This window comes from Bos indicus x Bos taurus, chromosome 21 (genome assembly GCF_003369695.1).
Source record: "Bos indicus x Bos taurus breed Angus x Brahman F1 hybrid chromosome 21, Bos_hybrid_MaternalHap_v2.0, whole genome shotgun sequence".
Classification (NCBI taxonomy): domain Eukaryota; kingdom Metazoa; phylum Chordata; class Mammalia; order Artiodactyla; family Bovidae; genus Bos; species Bos indicus x Bos taurus.
Genome location: NC_040096.1, coordinates 33,194,001 through 33,220,146, shown reverse-complemented (window position 1 = coordinate 33,220,146; position 26,146 = coordinate 33,194,001). Strand labels below are relative to the sequence as shown.

At 45.4% G+C, this 26,146-nt stretch overlaps 1 protein-coding gene across 5 annotated transcripts in view; it reads right to left on the bottom strand.

Annotated features, from left to right (window-relative positions):
- Positions 1-8,574: 8,574 nt before the first annotated feature.
- Positions 8,575-26,146, bottom strand: part of SNUPN (snurportin 1) — a 28,860-nt gene continuing 11,288 nt past the window's right edge. For 2 of the 5 annotated variants that reach the window (XM_027521050.1, XM_027521051.1), the window contains 8 exons: positions 23,105-23,267; positions 21,362-21,509; positions 16,759-16,863; positions 16,429-16,525; positions 14,873-14,970; positions 12,440-12,517; positions 10,841-10,921; positions 8,575-9,162 (listed from right to left, as the gene is read on the bottom strand). In XM_027521050.1, coding sequence (XP_027376851.1) covers positions 8,839-9,162; positions 10,841-10,921; positions 12,440-12,517; positions 14,873-14,970; positions 16,429-16,525; positions 16,759-16,863; positions 21,362-21,509; positions 23,105-23,262 — 1,089 coding nt within the window. In that variant the 5' untranslated portion in view covers positions 23,263-23,267 and the 3' untranslated portion in view covers positions 8,575-8,838. The other 3 variants (XM_027521052.1, XM_027521054.1, XM_027521049.1) reach the window with 3 other exon arrangements.

Here is a 26,146-nt window from a genome sequence, read left to right as displayed (position 1 = left end):
GGGAAGCCCTAAACAAGGTCCATTTCCTGTCAAAGAGTGCCAAATAGGTTTGGTTACCTTGGATACTTAATTGCTCCTGGGAAAATATTCAATACAGGTGCAAGGTACCAATTAGTTACTTTACTCTTTGACTTACCTGTGTTAGTGGGGAGGCCAGAGAAGAATGCATAAGGTCCATAGATAGATCTTTATTTGAGCCAGTTTCAACTTCCTTTTAAAAAGTTTTGTTAAAAGTTTTGTTAATGAGAAGCAGAACTGACAGATTTGAGTTCCATCGTTTATTTCCCAGACTGAGTGCAGAGAAAACCTGAAGGGCAAAAACAGAGGGAGAGACAGAAGACTTGAAAGACTGCCAACCCCCTCGGAGGGAGGAATGGAGGAAGTTTGCTAAAAATGTTGATGGTCTGTGCAAAGCCCCAGCCAGAAGAGCTCTCTAGGTTTCAAAATTTGCCTCTTCCAGTTCCACATTGTCCCTGAAGATGGGAAGTATGCTCCTGGGCTGGATCCAAAAGTGAGGCCTACCTCCCAGTTTCCAAGGCTGCCTCTGGGGTCATTTTTGTGCCTCATCAAAGCAGATTTTAAAAAATCAACTTTTCAAAATACTCACCATCTCGTGAAATGGATGTGAGAAACAAATGTACGCATCCTACTTTTGGGGACTCTGTCCCTTCCCTCAGTTATTTGCTGCCTGAGGCCATTCTCTTATGATTATTGGACTATAGTTGATTTATAATGTTGTGTTAGTTTCAGGTCTAAAGCAAAGTGAATCAGTGATACATATACATATATCCATTCTTTTTAGATTCTTTTCCAATATAGGCCATTACAGAGTATTGTAGTTTCCTGTGCTATACAGTAGGTCAGGAGTCCCCAGCCTTCTTGAGGAAAGGGACAGGTTTTGTGGAAGACAGTTTTTCCATGGACTAGGGGTGGGGGAGATGGTTTCGGCTTTACCCACTGCTCACCTCCTGTTGTGGAGCCTCGCTCTTAACAGGCCACGGACTGGTTAGTACCAGTCCTGCCTGGGGGTTGGGATCCCCTGCAGCAGTAGGTCCTGATTAATTATCTCTTTTATATATATTAGTGTATATATTGGAGAAGGAAATGGCAACCCACTCCAGTGTTCTTGCCTGGAGAATCCTAGGGACGGGGGAGCCTGGTGGGCTGCCGTCTATGGGGTCACACAGAGTCGGACACGACTGAAACGACTTAGCAGCAGCAGCAGTGTATATATGTCAATCCCAATCTCTCAATGTACCTTCCCTCTACCCTCACCCCCTGGTAACCATAAATATATTTTCTACATCTGTAACTCTATTTGTGTTTTGTAGATAAGTTTATTTGCACTTTTTTTTTTTAGATTCCACCTATAAGTAATATCATATGATATTTGTCTTTTTCTGACTTACTTCACTCAGCCTGGCAATCTCTAGGTACATCCATGTTGCTGCAGATGGTATTATTTCATTTTCTCAGGCTGAGTAATATTCCATTGTATATACGTGCCACATCTTTATCCATTACTCGTCAGTGGACATTTAGGTTGCTTCCGTGTCCTGGCTATTGTAAATAGCACTGCAGTGAACACTGGGGTACATGTATCTTTTTGAATTATGGCTTTCTCTATATACATGTCTAAGAGTAGGATTTCAGGACCATATGGTAGCTCTGTTTTTAAGTCTTTAGGTTTGTCTTTTTTCCCCTTGTTTAATCATTTTGTTTTTTTTAAATCTTATTGGAGTATAGTAGTATAGTTGCTTTACAATATTGTGTTAGTTTCTGCTCTACAGCAAAGTGAATTAGCCATACACATACACATATCCCCTCTTTTGGGGGATTTAGAGAAGGATTCCCTTCTCATTTAGGTCACCACAAAGCATTGAGCAGAGTTCCCTATGTTATACAGTAGGTTCTCATTAGTTATCTATTTTATACTTAGTATCAATAGTGTATATATATATATGTGTCAGTCAGTCCAAATCTCCCAATTCATCCTATCCACCCTTTCTCCCTTGCTATCCATGTTTGTTCCCTATGTCTGTGTCTCTATTTCTTCTTTGTAAATAAGATCATCTATACCATTTTTTTCAGATTCCACATGTATTAATATATGGTATTTGTTTTTCTTTCTGACTTGCTTCACTGTGTTTGCCAGTCTCTATAAATGACCTAAATTCCATTCCTTTTTACGGCTGAGTAATATTCCATTATATACATGCACACATCTTTATTCGTTCCTCTGTGATAGACATTTACATTGTTTCCATGCCCTGGCTATTGGAAATAGTGCTGCAATGTACATTCGGGTACATGTGTCTTTTTTTATATATTTTTTTATTAGTTTTTGTTGCACTGGGTCTTTGTTGCTGAAGGCAGGCTTTTCCTAGTTGCAGAAGAGGGGCTACTCTCCATTGTAGCACACAAGCTTCTCATTGCTGTGGCTTCTTTTGATGTGGAGCACAGGCTCTAAGGTTTTTGAGCTTCAGTACTTTCAGCAACTGGGCTCAGTCATTGCGGCTCCCAGGCTCCAGAGCACAGGCAGCAGTTGTTCCAGGGCATGTGGGATCTTCCTGGACCAGGGATCAAACCCATGTCCCCTGTGTTGCCAGGTGGATTCTTAACCAGTAGACCACCAGCAAAGTCCAACATATATTTTTAAGCAAGCATGATCTTTTGTTTTATGCCTTCACATACACAGGGCAGGAAAGATTGATAAGCTTTGAGCTTTTAGCCAGCGTATGACTGGTTCCTTTGGTAAGATGAGCTGATTTTTGAGTCCCACTTTGTCTTAGGCTTTTGTTATTATACTCAATCTTTACATCAAAAGAAGAACCAGATTAATTTTTAAATTCTGTTTCCCCCTCCAAGTACTGAGAAGTTTGATCTTGGGCCCTGATTGATTGTGACTTACCTCCTGCTCCGTCTTCCCCGAAGAGTATCTGCTATCTAATAACAAGGCAGACGTGAGGTGTAGAGGGGCCTGAGAGTACTGGGAAGCTAGCAGTAGTGAAAGTGTATTAAGAACAGCCTCAGCAAGAATATACAGTGGAGAAAATACAGTCTCATCAATCCTCGGTGCTGGGAAAACTGGACAACTCCGTGGGAATGAATGAATTAGAACACTCCCTGACACCATGCACAAAAATAAACTCAGTTCAGTCACTCAGTCATGTCCGACACTTCGTGACCCCATGGACTGCAGCATGCCAGGATTCCCTGTCCTTCACCAACTCCCGGAGCTTGCTCAAACTCATGTGCATTGAGTCAGTGATGCCATTCAACCATTTCAATAAACTCAAAATGGATTAAAGTCCTAAATGTAAGGCCAGATACTATAAAATTCTTAAAGGAAACCATAGGCAGAACACTTTCTTTTTTGACCCACCTCCTTGAGTAATAAAAATAAAAATAAACAAATGGGACCTAATTAAATTTTAAAACTTTTACACAGCAAAGGAAACCATCAACAACACAAAGAGACAACCCTCAGGAGAAAATATTTGCAAATGAAGCAACTTACAAGGGATTAATCTGTAAAATATACAAACAGCTCTTGCAGCTCAATATCAAAAAAATGAACAACCCAATTTAAAAAAATGGATGGAAGATCTACATAGATGTTTCTCCAAAGACATACAGATAGCTAAAAAGCACATTAGGTGTTACCTCAAACCCATCAGAATGGCCATCATCAAAAAATCTACAAACAATAAATGCTGGGAAAAGTGTGCAGAAAAGGGAACCCTCCTATACTGTTGGTGGGAATATAAACTGGTACAGCCACTATGGAGGTTCCCTCAAAAACTAAAAATAGAACTACTCTCATGTGACCCAGCAATCCTACTACTGGGCATATATCCAGAGAGAATCATAATTCAAAAAGACACATTTGGGCTTCCCTGGTGGTCCAGTGGTTAAGACTCCACCTGCCAATGCAGCGGACATTCGATCCCTGGTCCAGGGAGATCCCACATGCCATGGAGCAACTAAGCCTGTGCACCACAAATGCTGACCTGTGCTCTAGAGCCTGGGAGCTGCAACTACTGAGCCCATGCTCTGCAACAAGAGAAGCCACCACAGAGAGAAGCCTGTGATCACAGTGAAGAGTAAGCCCCGACCACAACTAGAGAAAGCCCAAGCGCAACAATGAAGACTCAACGCAGCCTAAAATAAATTAAATACATATATAAGTGAAAGTCACTCAGTCGTCTCCGACTGTTTGTGACCCCACGGACTATACACTTCATGGAACTGAATAATGGAGTGGGTAGCTGTTCCCTCCTCCAGGGGATCTTCCCAACCCAAGGATTGAATCCAGGTCTCCCACATTGCAGGTGGATTCTTTACCAGCTGAGCCACAAGGGACGCCCAAGAATACTGGAGTGGGTAGCCTCTTCCTTTTCCAGCGGATCTTCCTGACCCAGGAATCGAACTGGGGTCTCCTGCATTGCAGATGGATTCTTTACCAGCTGAGCTTTTTATTGATTTCTCTGTTAGAAAGGAAGTCTATAGCTGGGAAGGTCATTTCTTTCCCTCCTCCAAGGTATGCAGTGTGGTTTTTGTGGCTGCCCTTTTTTTTGGCCACACCAGGTGGCAAGTGCAGGATCTTAGTTTCCCCCACCAGGGATCAAGGAACTTGCACCCTCTGCAGTAGGACTTAAACACTGGACTGCCCAGGATGTCCCCTTTTATGGCTCTCCTTTTAATCACATTCACGAGTTAAATACAGTTCTTATTCTTAGAAGTCTGTAGCATATCCAACTACCTGTTAGCAGCTTACACACCTCCTCTCAATCTTCTCCCCAGGGTCACTGCCCTGGGCATGAGAGAGGGGGGAGGGGTTCCCCTCCAGACTGCATTCTCATTCCAGCTCATCATTTCATTCACTCAGCAAACACATATTGGTGCAAGTACCAGTCATAGTGCCAGGCACCAGGCACTGAAAGATGAATAAAACCAAGTCCCTGACCTCAAAGTGCTTACCATCTAATAGAGGATGTCATAAATAATTCAACCTTGCCCAAAGAGAGGCTGGCCTTTGCCCTTGGCTCCTGGGAAGTAACCTCTAAGCCCTTGGAATGTCTTGACTAACAATAATGTCTTTGTTTGCATGGGTATCTTTTGCCTCACCAGATAATCCAGCAATGTGACATGTTATCAGCCAGACCTCAGGAGCGGCTGGAGAATGAGGTCGGCCAACCAGGTCTGTATGACCAAGTTCAATAACAAACTTTGAACACCAAGGTACAGGTGAGATTCTCTGGTTGGCAATATTCCATGAGTTTTGTCACACAATTACTAGGAAATTTAAAGCTGTCCATGATGCTACTGGGAGAAGACCAGTGGGCAAGATCCTTGTTCAGAAGTTTTCTGGACTCCACTCCATGCATTTCTTCCCTTGGTTGACTTAAATGTTTCATTTCACTGTGATAAACTGTAACTGGGAGTCAAACAGTTTTCGGTGAGTGTGCTGAGTCCTTCTGGTGAATTATCAAATCAAAGGACAGTCTTGGAGACTATCCTGACTTTGGGAAATAGATATGTAATGGAATGGGGAGGGCACAAAGACGAGAATGGCTAATTCCACCTGCAGAGGTAATGTTCCAAACAGGTATCTTGTCTATTCAACATGTAGATAGGTAGGGACTTCCCTGGTGGTCCAGTGGCTAGGACTTCATGTTCCCAACACAAGAGGCCTGGGTTTGATCCCTGGTCAGGGAACTAGACCCCACACGCCGCAACTAAAAGTTTGCATGCTACAACTCAAAAGATCCCGTGTGCTACAACTAAGACCTGGAGCAGCCAAAAACACAGATGGGTAGGTATATCCATCAAGTGGATGAAATCAGAGCGAGGAGGGCTGGCTTGGGGGTTGGGGGGGAGAAGTATGAAACACGTGTTTGTACTAAACCATAAAGCAGCATGGCTAGAAAGGAGGCAGTAAAAGCGGCAAGGTACTCCATGAGACGAGACAGATATACTAAGGCCAGGTCATGAAGAAACTCGCACAGCAGGCCGAGGAGCTTTACGTGTACACTGCAGGCCATGGGAAGTCCTTGAAGTAACATGGTCAGATTTGCATTTTTACAAAGGGTCACTCTGCCAGTTGTTGTAACAGAGACTGACTAGAGCTGAGGGGGAGGTGGGGAAGACTGGTGGCAGGAAACCCAGGTGAGAGACACTGGTACTGCTGCAGCAGAGAAATGATGAAGACTTGAATTAAGGCCTGACTACTGACGAGTCACTCTCCCACTCATTTCAAACTCGGCTTGTCCCAAACTGAGCTCATTATCCTTCAGCCCTGGAGTCCCTCCCAGTCATGTTCTTCCTGAAATGCTTGTCCTTGTTAATAGCATTTAGGCACCCAAGTTAGGAACTTAAGAATCATTCTGATGATTCCTGTCCATTTCTTTTTTTTTTTCTTAATGTCTTTATGCATAATTTATGGCAAGACAATTACTCAGTCCTCCTTTTTCACAGATTTGGTATTTGTAAATTTGCCTACTTGCCAAAACCGGAAACCTCCCAAATCAACACTTCACACTTTTTACACTCATTCACATTTTGTCGTTGTTGGACATGACTCGGTCATGTCCGACTATTTTGCGACCCCATGGACTGTAGCACGCCAGGCTCCTCTGTCCATGGGATTTCCCAGGCAAGAATACTGGAGTGGGTTGCCATTTCCTCCTCCTCCTGTCCATTTCTTTCATTTCACAGCTAGCGAGTCACCATGTCCTTAAGTCCCACCTCTCTCTTCTCCATTTCCTCTACAATCTAAATTTGGAGTTAACCTTAAAATAAGTAGTATCCAATCACAGAAACTGACAACACAACCGTCTTTGAAATGGGTGGCAGGGGGTGATTTCATAATTCACAGAGAAATATGACCAGGAGACACATTCTATTCAGTGATTGATAAATCATACTGGCTCATTTAAAAATATGAGGGCATACCCCTGAGAAACATCCTTCAAGGTACCATTTAACAGTATCAAGTTGTACGTGGTGATGTTTGGCTACGTTCTTTGATTCCTGCATCTGTCCCCAGAGAGCATTCTTTGAGGGAAGTAGTCCTTCCAGACCCGATTATTTTTGGGCAGAGCCTGGTCAAGTCTCTACTGATACTGGCATGCACAGCTCCTGAAATGATACAGTTGGCTGCTGAGAGCACAAACTAGAGCATTCAGAAGATCATTAAACAGAGACTAAACCTCTAAGCAGCCTACAACATGCTTTTTGGCAAGGGGAACACGATGTTCCTATTACAGAATTGACCTAAATTCAGGAAGCAGCTTACTGATGTAGGCATGCTTAAATCTGCGGCCAGCTGGGTCATTACTGGGTAGGGAAGGGGGTTTCTTCCTTCTCCAATTTTACAGTGTCAGCCTGAGTGGCCCTCTAAGAGCCCAACACTGAGGCTAGTTCCAATGGGGTGCTGAATTTGTGTAATTAGGCTCTGCTTAACCACAGCTTCTGCCCAGATCCGTTCCCAGAATTGATCAACACAAAGAAACAACTGCATGTCAGACAAGATCTGACCTGGATCCCTCTGAACATTTCTCCGCAGGATACTAGTACACTGGAGTGGAATAGTGAAGACCTTTTGTCTACTAAGAGAAGTCCTAGAAGAGTGGAAAGCAGTATTGGAAGCAGATTGAGGCCATGGGAAATGGGACACATTTCCTGAACAAAGAGCAGAAACTAACTGGTTGGTGTTAGAGGCCGCCTTCCACCCCCGCAGCTGCCACAGAGCTCTCGTCCACAAATCTGAGTGGATGCCGCCTGCACAAAGCGCTTCATCAGCTCTCTTTCATCCATGATATAAAATCCAAAACCTCTGTATAACACACCTTACACACACAGGCCACTTAGGGTCAGGGCCATCTCTTTCCAGCCTCCTTTCCCACAGCCTCCCAGCCCCACTTCACCCTCGAGCCATGCTGAACCAACTTCAGGCCCCAGAGCAAGTCCTGCTCAGCTCTGGAGGGATGCAACTGCATCAACTCCTGCTTCTGTGAGAAACTCCCCGCTCCTTGTCCACAGAGCACATTTCTGTCCCTCCTGAGTCTCAGCCCAGCTCTGAAACCTCCCTCTGCTCCTCCCACTCTCCCCCGCCCCCCTTTCTGCACTAAAGCCATCATCCCACCATCTAGATGCTGGTGAGTTTATTTCCTCACTGGATCCTGAGCTCAAGGGCAGGGATGAAATCCTATTACAGCCCACTCTACACCCCTGGACCTAGCACAAGGCTTATTTTCTGGAAGATGTTCAAATGTTGGTGGAAGCAGTGAATGAACTCTATTTGCATTTTATCTCTAGCTGTGTCGAAACCAGAAAAAATCACACTTGTCTTCTCAGAAGAGGGAACATATTCAAATACCAAGAACTGCAGTTCCTGGTAAGACCTTTTAGAAAATGACGTTACCAACAGCAGCAACTAGAAACTCAGCAGAATGCTTAAGCGCTAAACAGTGAAATGGGCCAACACTTGACAGTCATGGTTTGGGTAGCCTGAAGGAGTGGAGGTGGGGGAGATTCCTGACAGTCTAAAGTTTAAGAACCACAAATAACTTCTTAAGAATGACATATATTTACACTGTGGATCTGTGATACATTTTCACAGGAGTTGCTGCTCAAATCCGAGGACCACTCAATGTGGGAACCCTCCCTACTGTTAAAGCCAGCATTTCAGATAGTAGACAAGCTCTTCCCAGCTGGAATGGCTTTGGAAGGTCTGCCCTAAAATGAAGTCACTTTGTTCTTGTGACTGTCCACCTCCCCAGCCTTCCTCTGAGCCAACCACCATCCTGTGGCTCCCAGAGGAGGCTGCCCTGCCTAGTTCTCCATGAGGCTCTCCGGGTGGTTGGGGCGTTGGGGAGGGCTCTTCAGCTTGGGGGTAGACAGGTGCTCCAACTCATAGTGTCCATTCTCAGAGGCCCTGGGTGTGAGCTTCCCCATTATGCCCTCCTTCTTGCTCTTCTTGTGCTCAATAATCTGCTGGAGCTGGTAGCCAGCATATTCTGGCTTGGTAGTCAGTGGGCAGGCTGGCACAGCTACGCCAAGAACATCTGACACCATGTAGGGGCGCAGCCAGCCCACCAGAGGAGTGCTTCCAGGGCTGTAGTGGGTCTGCTTGTGGTAGAAGAGAAGCCCATCCACCTACGAGAGAGGAAACCTGGGATGAGAAGGGACTCTGGGGCTCATGTCTCCAGGAGAGCTATGTACACTGCGGCCGTTCCTCTGGTCCAGTTCTTTCTTCCTGGGTCACTGCCGGATGACAGAGAGTCCTCATTCTCAGACATGCATTTCTCTAAATGAAGAAATGGCCTAGAAAACGAAATTCTAATATATAGAAACATACAAAGTACTTTCCCGTTCACAGGGTGCTTTCCTACCCACTATTTCACCCTCTTGAAGTACGTGTTAGTCACTCAGTTGTGTCCGACTCCTTGTGACCCTATGGACTATAGCCCACCAGGCTCCTCTGTCCATGGAATGTTCCAGGCAAGAATACTGGAGTGGGTAGCCATTCCCTTCTCCAAGAGATCTTCCAGACCCAGGGATGGAATCTGTCTCCTGCACTGCAGGCAGATTTTTTACCGTCTGAGCCACCAGGAAAGCCCCATTTCACTCTCTTACCCACCATGAAAGTGTCTGAGAGTTGGGGCTGCTCCAGCTCCAGGAGTTCTGGGGCATCCCCCAAACACACTGAGGATGAAGGAGAAATCCACCTTGAGCCCAGGTCTTCTCTCCTCTGATTCCATGTACTTCCTACCACCTGGAGGTCCCAGGAGTGGGGGATGTGCTCCATGCAGGGAACAAAGCAGGGAAACTAGACAAGCCCCTCCAAGATGCCAGACTGCTGAGTGCAAGGGAAGCAGCGGTCAAGCAGCCAGCATTTCTGGCTGCCTGAACCTCCCCCTAAATTGTTTGAATGCTACATTCTGGGAAACTCAGTTTTTCTCAACGGGAAGACCTCCCACAGTTCCATATTTTCTTTTCTGTGATTCAGTGACTCATCTCTAAAAAGCATTTATTGTCACTGGGGCATAAGGGTTATAAATAAAGATGGTGTTCTTACCACCTTCTTAATTGACTCCCAGAAATGAAGGCAGCTCAGCCTTTGCTATTTCCTTATTCGGGAAGCTGTGATCCTTTTAGCAAAATTATATTCAGTTCAAGCAAATACTTGTGGGTGACTAGGCAGTATTTTAAAGGGTACGATGGGCAAAGGAAGTCTGTGTAGAGGGTACAGGCAGATTCTGAGGAGGACAAAAGGCCCCAGGGCTGAGCAGACCCTGAGGACCTGAGACTCTGAGTTGAGCACTAAAACCCTGGAGGTCCTAGGCAACCTGGGACAAGTCAGTCACTCTGCTGCCCTGCCACTGCTCAGCATGCACTGCCATCCCTGGGGACCATCTGCTGGTGGGAGGAAGGAAGGATTAGGAGTTCAAAGCCCTGTAGTCTGTCGGCCACAGAAGCGCCTTTACATCACAATCAGCAGTGGCAGTCAAACATGGGGCTGATTCTCACGCTTGTAGCACAGAGGACACAAGGACCCAGCAATGGAGCCCTCACCTCTCTCTGGGCCTCAGTTTCTCCATCTGTAAAACGAGGGAGTGAGATGAGCTTTCCTTTCAGGGCCCTTCCAGCTCTGGCCATCTGACTTACCTGACTCTGAAGGGTCACGAGCACATCCTTTCCCAAGAGTCAGCTTTCAGCCCTTTTTCTGATGCTTTGACACAGCAAAGTCAGAGGCACTCTTAAGACTCCATGTAGCCGAGTTTCCCTGTGTCCCACAATCACATCAGAGCAATAAAGACAATGGTTTTGTTACCTCAAAAGGGAAGTCCATAGATAGCACCTTACACAGGCTCTCAGGGGTACAAGGGAAATTCTTCAGTCCCACAAATTTAAACTGAAACATAAATTAGAACAAATAATTATTATATGTTACAAACAATACTGGTTTCAGCAGTTGAAGACCTAAAAATATATCAAAGAAGAAAATTTTCAATCTCAGCCTAACCGGCCCCCTCTACCTATCCTCTGAATTACTAGGCACAGAATTCTCAACCTTGTTTTTTACAGGAGAACCATCTGGGAAACTCTTAAAAATTACTGATGCCCAGGCCTCCCCCTGAAATTCTGAGTGAACTGCTCTGGGGTGGGACCCAAGCATTTTTGTTTTTTAAGCTCTCCAGTTGATTTTAACATATGGTCAAGACTGAACCACCAGGTACTAGGTGTGGGGATTCTGTTATTCTCCCAACCTTATGACCGCTACCCCAAACGAAGTGCTGGTGAAATGCCACAACAGCAAAAAATTCTATACTAAAGCAACATAACAAAGTGATGAGGATTATGACAACCTCTCAGTCAGATTGCTTGGGTCTGAAGTGCACCTCTGTCCATCATTTAATCTCCATATGCCTCCATTTTCCTGTCTATAAAAAGGGATAATAAAAGCATCTACTGCACAGGGCTGTCAGGCAGACTCAGTGAGACAGTACATGCAGAGCACACAGACCAGCGTCTCAGAGGAAGCAGCGCCCGTGTTCTTTCTGGGCCTTATTGACAATGTCACTGAAGTACTGGCTCCATTTAATGTCCTGTAACTGGCTATCTAGTTGCCTTTAAAAATGCTGTAAGCAACCCAAGCAAATGCCAGTCTATAGAGCTTAACAAATAAAACGCAATGAAAATAGCCGTCCTGTGTTTAATCCCTGAAGGAACAGCAAAGACACTTGGGCTATCATCCTGGACCGTGGGACCTTGGGGAAGGCAGCACCCTTTCTCTGAGCCTGCGTCCTCATCTATAAAAAGAGGGAACTCACTAGATGAGGTCACTCTTAGCTCAGATATAAAAGCAGGGGTTCTCAAAGTGTGGTCCATGGACCAGCAGTATCAATTTCACTGGGAAACTTGTTAGAAATGCACTCTCAGGCTTTACCCCAGACCTACTGAATCAGAAACTCTGGGGGTGAAGCCCAGGAGCTTGAATTTCAACAAGCCTCCAGTGGCTATGGATGCAACCTATAGTTTGAGAACCACCGTACTAGCATCCTAAATAGCATTATTAATAAAAGAAGGTATTAGCATTTTCTATCAACTGCTATTTATTGAGTGCTCACTAGAAAGACTTGCACATTTACATCATTTGGTTCACAGAACAGCTCTGTAAGGTAGGTGTTATTAACCCTGTTAAACAGATGAAGAAATGAAAGCCAAGTGAAGATATTAACTTAACCAAATAATTGTTAAAAGCCAAAACTGGAATCTGGATAACTATTAAGTCCATACTTTTCCCACTATGCCATGCTGCCTCAAAAAGACAAAATAAAGATAATTTTATCCATAATGATTGAATTCAGACAACAGAGCACTCCAAACTGATCCCCAGAACGAACTCTGCAGTCCTAGCACCAGGCCTTACTGGATTGCGCTTGGTTTTCTCTCCCAGTCCTTCTTCTTCTGGTAGCTTTGAATGCAACCAGTAGAATCGGAAATCAGTCTGCCAAAGAGACAGGGAAAGATGAAATAAGGCTCACTGTTTCATGAACAAAATATTGTTTTATGAACAAAAACACCCCATTCTAAAAATCTGCTTGAGGGTCAAAAGGCACAGATGTCGTTATAAGATAAATAAGTGCTAGACACTGACAGCGCAACACGGTGACTACGGTCAGCTTTGCCGCCTGGTATACGTGACAGCTGTTGCGAGTTGTTGATCCTAAGAGTTCTCATGGCAAGGAAAAAAAAACTATTTTTTCTTATTTTTTTTTGGTATCTATATGAGATGATGGGTGTTAACTTACTGTACCATCTATGTAAGTCAAATCATTGTGCTGTGCACCTTGAACTTACACAGTGCTGTATGTCAGTTACACTTCAATGAAACTGTGAAAAATAGTCACCTGATGGATGAAAACCTAAGCCCTCCTCTCATTACCCTCAATTCTGTTAAACACTGCTTTAAGGTCAGGAAGATGTCATAAAATCTTTGGATATATTTTCCTTAAATCCAACAGGATTATTAATAGCAGTAATGCCAATATTTATCAGTGAAGGCCTACTATGTCTCAGGCTCCATACTAAGGACCTTACGCACATAATCGTATTAATCATCAACCATCCTCTCCAAGTTGCATCATGACTATCTCCATTTTACGGGTGAGGACTCAGGCTCAGAGAGATTGCGTCACTCACCCGGGTGCACACAGCATTACCACAGGCCCAGGACTCTGCAACTCCAGAGCACACTGTGTTAACCTCTGTCTTACTTTACCTGAGGGTTAGAAACGACTTTGTAGTTGTAACTTCTCATAAACTACTACTTCTGATACATACCCTTCTGTTGATATTTAGGGGCTTTTCTTTTTCTTTTCAAATTTCCAAAACCAAAAAAATAAATAAATAAATAACCCACAGTCTTTTTTCTTTATATTATCAAAATATAGGTGGCTTTAGTTATCAAATGTGTAGGCTGTGAATGTATGTTACGAAACATCCTTCAACAGAATTAAAGAAAAATAGATCCTGGATTGAATTTGTGAATTCTGAGTTTGGGGCTTGGCTCTGTGTTTGGGCAAGGTACTTAACATCTGTGGCTCTCAGCTTTCATATCTAAACGATCAGGAGTAAAAACAATAGTACATACTTATCTTTTAGAGTTGTTGTAAGGGATTCAGTGAGATCATGCTCACAAAGTGCTTAGCGATGCAGGTCTTGGCTATTATTTTTTGAATTAGATGCATGTTAAAATTCTGAACTACCACCATCTGGCATGATTTGGAAACCTAGGTTGGGGTAATGGCTATGGAAAGAAGCAGCCTATGGTGATAACCTGTGATTCGCATGCTTGGGCCTCTGTGAGGATCACCTGGAGGCTTATTAAAACATAAGCCCCATGCCCATAATTTCTGATTCAAGAGGTTGAAGAATCTGCATTTTGAACAACTTTCTGAGAACACATTGAGAACTACAATGATAAACTATTAACAGCTGAGAGGGAGCATTAAAAACCCACTACTATAAAACTGGACAGAGCTTGCCAGGTGGCTCAGAGGGTAAAGAAGCCACCTGCCAATGCAGGAGATGTGGGTACAATCCCTGAGTTGGGAAGGTCCCCTGGAGTAGGAAGTGGCAACCCACTCCAGTGTGCTTGCCTGGAAAATTCCAAAGAAGCCTGAAGCTGGTCATTGCACAGAGCTAGACATGACTTAGTGACTAAACAACAACAAACAAAACCGGGACAAGGACAGGGAGCACGGGGGAATAGACAGACCCTGTGGGGAGACCTGGCCTCTCTCTCGATGACTGCTTGTCACTTGTAAGTATCACCAATCTGAGAAAAATGTTGTGGGAAGCTGAAACTTGAGGGGAGAATATTGGGGGGGGTGGCCATCATACTAAGGAGGCCTTGACATTCAGGGTCAGGATGCGGCTGGCAAGGAGCAGAGGTGGCAGAAGTCTACCTGGTGCTGCTTACCACTGCACCTTCTCTCCTGGTGCCGCCTGCACGAGGCAGCATCCCCGCCACCAGCAGTCTTCCCTGCCAGCAAGCCTCCCACACTCTGGAGAGAGGGGTGGCTACAGCTTCCACGAAGCCCCAGCCTATGCCTCCGCTCTGTTTCTCCTTCCTCCCCTAGAGAATGGCTATGCTTCCCTTAGTTCCTCCTACCTCTTTTTAGAAATGAAGCTAATTTAAACACACTCAAAGATGCAAGGAACATTAGGTGATGTTCTTGATATACCACATCCTGTGAACACCAAGAAGCTGGTCACGGACTAAACCCACGTGCTGAGCCACTTTCCTGGGAAAAGAGGAGAAAGCAGGAGAAGACATGAGGCGAGCGTCAGTCCTCACCTGGCAGTCATAAAACGGGTGTCCCCGCCAGCACATCACGTCCAGAACGTAGTAGGTTTGGTTCACCTCACTGTAAATGCAGTCCAGAATGGTGTAGTCTGTGGGCAGAAAGTCAGTACAGGGTTCCCATCAGGGCTCCCTCCACCATAATCTAGGGAGCCCCATCTTCGGGGCTTGGGAACCACATCCAACAACCCTCAGTGATCCCAGGAAGGCCCAGCACTAAGGGACAAAGTCTTCACAGCCTTTTCTGGCCGCCTGGTATAGCCCAAAGGTGGCCTGAGGTGTGTGAGTATAGGAGGGGTCAAGGCCATGCCACATGGGATCTCTGAACCTTTAGGTAAGGTTTAAGAGAAGCTCAAGTTTGAAGGCAAGTAACCTTCCATTTTAGTTGACGATTACTTTTGAGTTCCCATCATAGGTACTGCGTTCTGTGGGGAGTATTAACTGTAAGTCCTCCCTGCCTTTAGGGAAGTTATAGTCCAGTTGAGGAGATAAAGTGATCGAAGAGGAGAAAACCCAGCGCTGCAATGTGTAGCCCAAACCAAGATAAATGAGAGTTCCAGGAAAAGGGGACTGGAACATCAGGACATGCTTCATGAACAAATAGGATACGAACAGTCTGGTGGGATCAGAGGACTGAAATAACAGGGCGGGGGGCAGGGGAGGGCCCATTTCAGGCCAGAGTGAAAAAAAAAACAACGGAGGGATCTGGGCTTAGGACAGAGGACAGCAGGAAGCACTAAGGGAGTCTGAGCCGGTAGAGACAAGAGAACTGTGTAGGCCCAGCTCTGCCAACTCCTCGCTGAATGACTGCAGGCAAGTTATTTAACCTTTAGTCTCCTTGCCTGGGCCCAGGTGGGAGGGAGAAGCTAAGATGAGGACAAAGATAAAGGAGAAAAGGGAATTTGGCAGGAAGCCCCAGAAACAGCTTACTGTATGTTACACTTGGTCTTCTGAGGGACCTTTCCCCAGAAAATCACACCTGTCACCTTGTGACGAAGTCCATGGGAAAGTGCTGCTGCTGCTGCTGCTGTTGAGTCGCTTCAGTCGTGTCCGACTCTGTGCGACCCCATGGACGGCAGCCCACCAGGTCCCCCGTCCCTGGGATTCTCCAGGCAAGAACACTGGAGTGGGTTGCCATTTCCTTCTCCGTGGGAAAGGTACACTGACTTTAATTCAGTTAAGTTAAAAGTGAAAGGGAAGTCGCTCAGTCGTGTCCAACTCTAGCGACCTCATGGACTGCAGCCCACCAGGCTCCTCCATCCATGGGATTTTCCGGGCAAAAGTACTGGAGTGGGGTGCCATTGCCTTCTCCGTGGGAAAGGTACACTGACTTTAATTCAGGGGTTTAATTCAGCAGGCCTCACAAGTGGCAACTATTCTGCAACTGAGGCGGCCTGACCTTGAAGGAGAGCCCAGTGGGCAGAACAGTATCTTTGTACAGTTCCAAAGGTGTTCTTTCAAAGTGGGTCTTTAAAACAACTAGGCAAGTAACCGAGCACTGTCTCTTACTGATTATAAAACTTAAAAAACAGACAACTTTACGGAGGCACCTTTCTCTGTTGTTGAGTTTCGCCTGTTGCCTCCTGGCAGAAGGGAAGGAAACGTGTTGACACAGTAGCCACTCTTGGTGTAGGCACTGGTAAGACCCTGTGGGGAAAGGCAGTTACATCAGGCATCAAGGTCTCCTCCCCTTTTTGCTTCCACACTCTGTACGAGTGCCATCCGTCCAAGGATGGCTCTCACCAAATCCCTCCCGCAGGAAAGCGTTTCAATCCCTGGGCGAGCACAGCTGCCTGACAGATAAGGAACACAGAGCGTGCAGAGAACCCCTCAAGTTGCAGGCCAGGCACGCTGGTACACGCGTGGGAGCGGCTACTCACCTGGGAAGCCACGATAAGGGATCTTTTTCCAACAGGGCACACGACCACAATCCATTCCTGCCCCAAATCTGAAGGGACGTCAATTAACCACTCTGACAGCATTAACTGGGAACACAAAAAATGGTGTTGAAAGTGAACGAGGCTGATGATCCGAGTAGAGAATGGACTTGTGGTGAGAATGGCGAAAGGTGAAGACGGGATGAACTGAGAGCCAGCGCTGACACACACACTATCGTGTGTAAAAGAGACAGTGGTGGGAAGCCGCCATGAATATTTAACACGGGAGCCCCACCTGGCGCTGTGATGATCCAAAGGTGTGGGATGGGGGTAGGAGGGAGGCTCAAGAGGGAGGGTGTAGATATATATATAATTATGACGATTCGAGTTGTTGTATGGCAGAAACCAACACAACATTGTAAAGCAATTTTCCACAAATTAAAAAAACAAACAAACAAAAAACAGTCAACAGGAGTGTGCTGCTCCTGTGTTTACAGTGACAAAGAATTTATGTCCTGGGACTTCCCTGCTGGTTCAGTGGCTAAGACTTCTCCTTCCCAATGCAGGAGGTCCAGGTTCAATCCCTGGTTAGGGAAGATCCCACAAGATGGATGCAACTAAAGATCCTGCCTGACAACTAAGAACTCGATGCAGCAAATAAATAAATATTAAAAGGAAAAGAAATATATATATATGGCTTCCCTGGTGGCTCAGATGGTAAAGAATCTGCTGCAAGGCAGGAGACCCAGGTTCAACTGCTGGGTCAGAAAGATCCCCTGGAACAGGAAATGGCAACCTGCTCCAGTATCCTTGCCTGGAGAACTCCACTGACAGAGGAGCCTGGAGGGCTACAGTCCACGGGCTGCAAAGAGTCGGACAGGAGTGAGTGACTAACACTTTCACTGCATGTACATATTATAATGAAAATACACGTAAAAGAATGAGAACAGAAAACCGACAGTGGAGCCTCCACCTCACTCGCTCTTAGTAATCAACTCATCTCCTGTTCACCCTGAACTTCAACTTCTCACCTTCATTATCTGCATCCATATACATTCTTACTACCTCACCTACTATACTGGAGGATGCAACCCTCTTTCTTTCCTTACTTTGTCCCGCCAACTACCTTTATCACACCATTATGTTCTAGGGATTATACCTCAGAGATGAATAAAATCCTTTACCTTGAGATGCTCTCAACTGGATCAAGTCCCAAACTACTGACCCAAATACTACACCAAAAGATGTAAGGAAATCTACCTCAAAAAAGAAGAAAAAAGGCTGTGGTAAAAGGAGTTTGAAAAGATCTGCTCTTTCGTTCATCACTGGTTCCTCCCATTGATACCACCTATCAGGTAATCCCTCCCACTGAATCTATCGTCTCTCCTATCTCTCCTTCCCTGTAGGCCACAAAATACACAACCCCTAATCCTCAAATCCAAGGCAAAAATAAAACTTTATACTCTACATTTCTATTAAGCTCTTCCACTTTCTCTTTAACTATGAATACTTCATATTTCCCGCTGCTGCCTTCCCACCCACTCTGACACCCTCAGTCCAGATTCGCTGCCTCACATCCCTGCCTGACCTCCCCGCAGCTGAGCATCTCTATTCCCTCATCTCCCCCTCCTTCCTCCGCACCTGGTGCGATGCTGCCAGTCGTATTCTCCTTGACACATACTTCCTTGGCTCCGTGACACACCACTTTTCTGTTTTTCCTCCAAACAGTCCTCCACACACTCTCCCAAACATGTAAATAATCTTCAGAGGGCTGTTTTAGGTCCCCCTTTTCTTTTCCTCTTAGATGCTATCCCCTGTTGGGGTGAATCTCATCTACTTCTGTAGCTTTACTTGTCATTCCAAAGAAGATGCCTCCTAATTCTCTTCTTTTTCATCTCCAGAATTCTTTCCTTTGCTCCAATTTTGTATTTCCAGCTGTCCACTTGGTATCTCTTTCTCTGCTGGTCCTCTCTGTACCTTAAACTCAGCATATCCAAAACAGAATTCACTCCCTTCTGTACCCTAAGTACTTCCCATCCCTGAAACACCCACCCTTCCCCTTCTGCATTCTGTGCCCTATTAATAATATCATCACCTCCCTCTGTGTTATTCAATCTTAAACCCAAGGCATAATCAACAATCCCTTAAACAACAGTAGTAATGCAACATCAAAAGCACAAATGACGAAACAAAAGATAAATTAAGATTACATCAAGCTGTAAAACTTCTGTGCTACCAAAAATATTAAGAAAGTGAAGACAACGGAGAGAGGAGTGAGGAGGGTTCAGGATGGGGAACACATGTATACCTGTGGTGGATTCATTTCAATATTTGGCAAAACTAATACAATATTGTAAAGTTTAAAAATAAAATAAAAAAGAAAGTGAAGACAACCCACATAATGGAAAATATCTGCAAATCATGTATCTCATACAGAACTTATAAAAATGTATCTCACACAGAACCTATAAAGAACTCTTACAACTCAATAACAGAAGACAAATAACTCCACTTTTATATAGGCAAAGAATTTGAACAGACATTTCTCCAAAGATACTGGCTAATAAACACATGAAAAGAAGCTCAACATCATTAGTCACTAGAGAAATGCAAATCAAAACTATGGAACAGCACTTCACACCCACTAGGATGGCTAAATCAAAACGCTGGACCATAACAAGTATTGGCAAATATGCGGAGAAACGAACTCTCACACATCGTTGATGGGAATGTAAAATGGTATAGTCACTTTGGAAAACAGTCTGGCAGTTCCTCAAAAGGCTAAACACAGAGTTATCATACAGCCTAGTGACTCCCTCCCAGGTATATATCCAATAGAAATGAAAACGTATGTCCTCACAAAAACATGGTCAACAAATATTCATAGCAGCAATATTCATAATAGCCCCAAAGTGGAACAATTCAAATGGCCATCAACTGATGGATGGAAAAACAAATGTGGTATATCTATACAACAAAATATTACTTGAAAAGGAATGAAGTTCTGACACATGCTGCAACATAAATGAATCCTTTTGCTAAATGAAAAAAGCCAGACACACTTTTACTGCCCTCAATAAACTCACCATCAGCTCTTTTAGCAAACCTAGCTCCCTACCACAATCTCTCTCTTCCAGGCCTTTCTACACACTGATGTGGGAGTCATCCCATGAAGTCCCACCTCTGCCCCTGGCTCAAAAATTCTCAGTGCTTCCTCACAGTCTAGGCCAGAGTCTAAATCCCTGTACATATTTCTGCTATATACCGCCCCCAACCCTATGTTGCTCCATCCACACATACCCTCTGTACATCCCTCCTGAACACATCATATATTCCTCTCCCACCTCTGGGCTCTTGTTCAGCCTTATTGTGCTGCCTGAAACACCCTGAAATGCTCTGTACCTCTGCCTGTCCTACCCACGATTCAAAGCTGTCTTCTCTTTCATTAACCTTTTCCTGATTTTGAAACCCTGCTTCCTTCCCTGCTGGAAGTTAATATCACTTTCTTACTGAAAAAAAAAAAAACATACTCTACACTTACTCTAGACATGCACGGGCTATTTCCAGCCCATGTGTACTTTCTGAGCATAGCCTAGCTTAACAAAGAACAGGGCCTTCAACAATGTTTGCTGGGGACTTGCCCAGTGTGGTCCAGTGGTTAAGAGTCATGCTTCCACTGCACAGGTTTGATCCCTGGAACTAAGATTCTGCATGTACAAGGCTTGCACAAGTTCCTTGCACAAAGTTCAATAGAACTCAACTGTACTTTGTCACAGAAGACGTCGTCTGTGCTATATTTGAGGCAGAGAAAGAGGATGGGAGTGTGTGTACCCAGAAACCATATTCTAAAAGTAGGAGAGGACGCTGAGGTGACAAGACACTCGGGTTACAGAGAGAAGTATGCAATAGCAGGGTAGACCCCTGGCCCCACTCAGATACATGCCCTACCTCTGGAATACCTGGGTTGCCTAGAGCACTGGACAGTCTCCATGCCTGCCTCCCCTATGGCACCACAAGCCACAGTGGCTTCTCCTCTGGAATCAGCAGGGCACTAAGTCAAGTTTGCCGTAGTGTCTGTTATAGTGGTCTCAACCTCAGCTGGCTAGCCTGGGGGTGCTGGGCAGTTCCCAGTGTTCAAGGGCAGCTGTACTTCCAACCTCCAACCACCTGAATGTAAAGGTCCAAGACTGGCATATTAGTCCACCACTTGAGAAAGATTACTAACCTGGGGGGAGGGGTGGGGCACAGTGCTGGGATGGGCAGGCCTAATCCAAAACATCTGTACAATGACTAGTAAAGAAAGACAAGAATGGAATCAACTAGCATATCAATAGCTCAGCGGGTTTTGGTAGCAGGTCAGAAGCCTTTGCTAACAGCATGGGGTGATGATTCTGAAACCCACTATTCAGATTCCATCAGCGACACCCATCAGCACACAGAGCTGTAAGCCATCTCTTCATCTCGGAAATGTTCTGTACATCAGCACTTTCAAAGCAGTTCCTGTTCTTCCTATCTCGTTCCTCTCTGTTCATGGTAAGTAAAGAGCTCTGACTGCACAGTAAATGGAGCAGGACCAGCTACACCTAATCTTCTCTGGACCACTCACTTGATTAGCATAGCGTTTTGGTAACTCCTTGCCAGTGTCAACGTCCATTTCCTCATCATCTTTCTTTTCTTCTTCTTCTTCACTCTCCATCCCCGTCCAGTCATCTTCAGCCAGTCTTCTGGCATGGTTCACATAATCCAGACGCTTTCTGAGGGGGAAAAAAAAAGGCATAAGGCCAGGTCTTTATGTCTCACAGGAAGACACCCTATAATGTGACAGATGTAATTCAAAGTCTCTAAATTCAGGAGCAATTTGGAAATTGTGGTGGGAGTAAGAGATGATAGAATTTCCTTTGTAAGCCTTAACTAGTGACCACCTCCTCACAGATCCTAAATAGGAAACCCAGTTTAAGCACACTCGGCTTTCTTCAGAGTTTCCTAGGAACAAGCAAAGTACAATATTTAAAGGAATTTTCAAGTTTTGCTAGTGGCTGATCCCACTCCCTCCCACTCCGCCCTAGACGCCCATCTCCACGTAGGTGAGAGCTGACACTTCTCTGCCTGGCAGACATCAGTCTGAAGGCTCTCAGGGACTGCAAGGAGGAAACGCTGGGATGCAGTGAGAAGTCTGAGACAGGTACAGCTTCTGTGGCTTTCTGAGGAACAGCAATGCATCTCTCCTAACTTTCAAAAAAGACCACTTAGAAGAGCTAAGGAAATCTAATAATAATGTATCAACATTTATTCATCAGCCATAACAAGTATACTATAAGATGTGGGAAATTCCCTGGCAGTCCAGTGGTTAGGACTAGGCATGTTCACCACTGTGGGCCTAGGTTCAATCCCAGGTCAGGGAACTAAGACCCTGCAAGCCGCTCAGTATGACCAAAAAAAAAAAGAGTGAGGGAGAGAAAGGAACTTGATGTCTAGAAGACAGATTTTTCACCATGTACTCTTATGTATTGTGAATTTTGAACCATATGAATGTATTATCTATTCCAAACTAATTAATCACAATTAATTAACTGTGGAGGTTATGGAGAAGGAGCGATCTGAGAATGTAATCTGCAAGCAACCCAGAAGCCCCAGGGAACCATCTCTGCTACACACGTCTAGCGAGGAAGCAGTGTGCAAAATGGAGACTGCATCGAAACTGCAGCTGTTGACAGTTTCTCCTAATCCTTAATTCCTTACCCAGAGGAGGCCTGTGTTGCACTGAGAATAAAAGGACAGGCCTCGCCTTCAGAGCAGCCCAGCCTCAAACGCTCGCTATTCTATAAACTCTCTTTCCCTGTTTGCTCAGCTTGGCACTGAGACTGAAGTGTATGGAAGACATTTCCTCAGATTCCCTGTGGAATTATTTGTCTGGAACTCCCAAGGGTTCCACAGAAACATCTGGGCTGAAGGAAGACAGGAAGCCCACACCAACCAAAGCCAGAAGTCAGAGTGCAGGAGAAGCCACACAGGGAATGTGGGGAATGGAAGTCTGGGCGTGACTTTCATAAGCCCTTAAACTGCAAAGCTCAGTACTGCTGCCAGGAAAAAAGAAAAGAAAAAGTTAACCAGATAGTTGAGCTTTTGCTTTCAAACTTCAGTCTCTTTCTACTTCCTCATCTTTTCCCAAGCTCTGGATGTCAAGGATGTCTACCTCTGCCGGGATTTATACCTCCCGACCTTGTGAGCAAGAACAATCTACAAAGGGTCCACTTTGAAGGGGGTTCTGTAGAGACAAGCCTGGAGCCTCCTGTGTGGTTCACAGCTGCCAGCCTACAGAGAGAAGCTAAGGAGTTAAAACATCTCTTACAATTTCTGCAGTTCCAGTAACTGGCGCCGCCGCTCACTCTGCTCCAAGGAACTGTACTTGGACTTGTACTGGGACAGGCGGGGGTGTGGGGCGGCTGTGCTGTTCAGATCTTGAGACACAGAAAAGCTACCAGCCAGGGCTTGACTCAGTTCTTCCATCTTCCCTACAAAGGAAAACATAAGAAAATGGTTCATTCATTTTGTATCACCTCCTGGGTACAGGCAGTTATGATGTAACATGATGGCTACATTCCTAAGAAACCTCACTTAATCCAAAATCACAATTATTTCCATTGGGGAAAAAAGGAAATTAAAGGGTGAGTTACATATGAGCAAAAACTTTTTCCCTCACAGATATTTTAATAATGGTCATTTTGATAGTTCTGAGTGTATAAACTTCAACATCAATCACTAAGCAAATCCACCTGGTGACTGAATCTAATTTTTGCTCTTTGTCATCATTCACCAAGGATCTTGTCACTAATTCCTTCTTACTATCACTGACATTCAGTGACGTGATCAAGTATCTAGTTTTTTCCTGAATAGTTCTAAAAATCTGTTTTTCGATAACTAATGTAATTGTCTTTTTAAGACAATTTTTTAAAAAGTAATTTCAGATGCAGTTTGATGGGCTGTTTAGTTTTCTAATAAATGCGAACTCACATCAAGAAAATCGAGCTCCAGGAGAAGTGCTGGTTCTGAAGCCCTGGGAGGAAGACAAGGAGCCAAAAACCCAAACATGGCAGTTACTTTCTTGGTCTGTAGTTTGTTTTGTATGTTTGTTTGGGGCAGGCAGAAGCAAAGTTTCAAGGTCACATATGCAGGACTCACTTGGAAAAGAACTAGAATATGGAAGGCCACCTCCCAGTTCAGTGAACACCAGCTGCCCTAAGAGTGTAAAGGACTAACCCGTGGCACATTCGGGAGACAGAGGGTGGATGTCACACTACAGACAGACCACCAAGGGCAACCCTCAAGAATGGGAGCGGAAAGAGACGACTTCACACTTCACTCACCCTTCCCTGAATGAAAGCATGGGGCAGTACAGAAGCTTGTCGCTCAGTCAAATCTGATTCTTTACAACCCTATGGACTGTTTGTAGCCCACCAGGCTCCTCTGTTCACGGGATTTCCCAGGCAAGAATACTGGAGTGGGTTGCCACTTCCTGCTCCAGGGATCTTCCCCACCCAGGGATGGAACTCAAGTCTCCTGCTTAGCAGGTGTATTCTTTATTATTGAGCCACCCAAGAAGCCCGGCACAGGCGCTTACCCAAGGATTAAATGTGCGCCTCAGGGAATTCCCTGGTAGTCCAAAGGTTAGGACTCTGCTTTCCCTGCCCAGGGCTCAATCCGAGGTCTGGGAACTAAGATCCCACAAGCTGCTACGGCCAGGAAAAAAAGTGTGCCTCAGACTGGAAGAAAACAGGAATATTTGGGAGAAACTGGACTCACACAGCTGGGCTGGCCCAACCCTTCAAGTTCTGGTACAAACCAGAGGGCACCACTAGTGCTCAGCTCCGCCCCAGGCCAGCTCCAGTCCTCTCAGCATCAAAACCAACAGGTTCATTTCAGAGCCTCCATAGTGAGAAATACACTCTATGGGCCTCTACTTGGCAACGAGTTATTTTCCACTGCACACTTGAACTCAGATTTTATTTCTTAATTTACAGCATTAGGTTTTTTTTTTAAATGCCTACCGCAGGGTTTGTGGGATCTTAGTTCCTCAACCAGGGATGGAACCCCACTGTGAAAGCACCAAGTCCTAACCACTGGACAGCCAGAGAATTCCCTAGTTTTTTGGTTTTTTTTCTAATTTGAAAGGACATTTTGTGTGTGTGTGGTTAAAAACACATGACATAAAGTTTACCACTTAATCATTAAGTGTATAATCCAGCTGTGTTAATTACATTCACCGTTGTGCAAGCAATTTCCAGAACTCTCTACTCTTGAAAAATGGAACCTTTATACTCACTAAACATGAATGGAAAACAAAAAAAACTTAAAAGTTTATCAGTATGGATTTGAGGCGTACTGACACACATATGTTATGCAACTGGGGGTGGCCATTCATGGTTGAGGCTAGGTGGTAAGTACTTAGGATTCTAAATTGTATGCTATTTTCTGTATTTTTCTATACTTTTGTGTAAGTCTGAACACTTCCATAATAAAAATTTTAAAATATTCATTATGTCTTCGGTTTACCAAGTAATGACCAAACCAAAAATACATTAGGCCTCATCATGCCTTATCGTGGTGTGGGCTCATGCTCTGCCAAGAACTATAAAATCCTTAAAATTGATGCGTTGTACACTGGGGTGGGGCGACTCCCCTCCCCCACCCCCACACCACCCCACCCCCGCCCCGCTCCCCTGTACCACGCTTTTATGGCTGTCCTTGGCTAGATCCTGCTCTTTCAACCCATTCTTCGGATGGAGATGACTTGGCGGTCTCAACCTCCATCTCCATTCATCCTCTCACTCTCAATTTCCGACCGGCTCAGACCTCCCCTCCGAGCTCCAGACCCCGCGTGTTCCCCGCCATGGCTCCTTCCTCCTTTCCCTCCCCCTCCAGGGACCCCCGCGTCGAATCCCCCAGACCAGGATTTGGGCCTCCTCGGCGTCTCCCACTGGGCTTCAGTTCGGGGGCCTCTACCTGCTCCACTCGACAGTCCTCCCCGCCACATCCCCGCACTGTTTTTCTCTATGGACGAGTGCATGACTCGTCCCTCCCCCACAAAAGTACCCCGAGGGGTCCTGGCTAGACAGCCGGGAACTTGAGAGTTGAAGCCCGCCCAAGGAGAGGCCCCGGTCTCGCTCGGCGACCCAACCCAGACCATGCCTCGGGAGGCCGGGAGCGTGAAGCCGGCCCGAGGGAGTCACGGCCGGGAGCCTAGGGACAATTTCTGAGCCGACGAGGCCCAGGCTCGAACTCAGGACTCACCAGGCCGAGGTGACGATTCCACGGGCAGCCTCCACCACCGCCGGGCCGACCAATCAGCTGCTGTGAGAGAGCCAGCCCCGCCCCCTTGGCCGCCGCCGGGCCC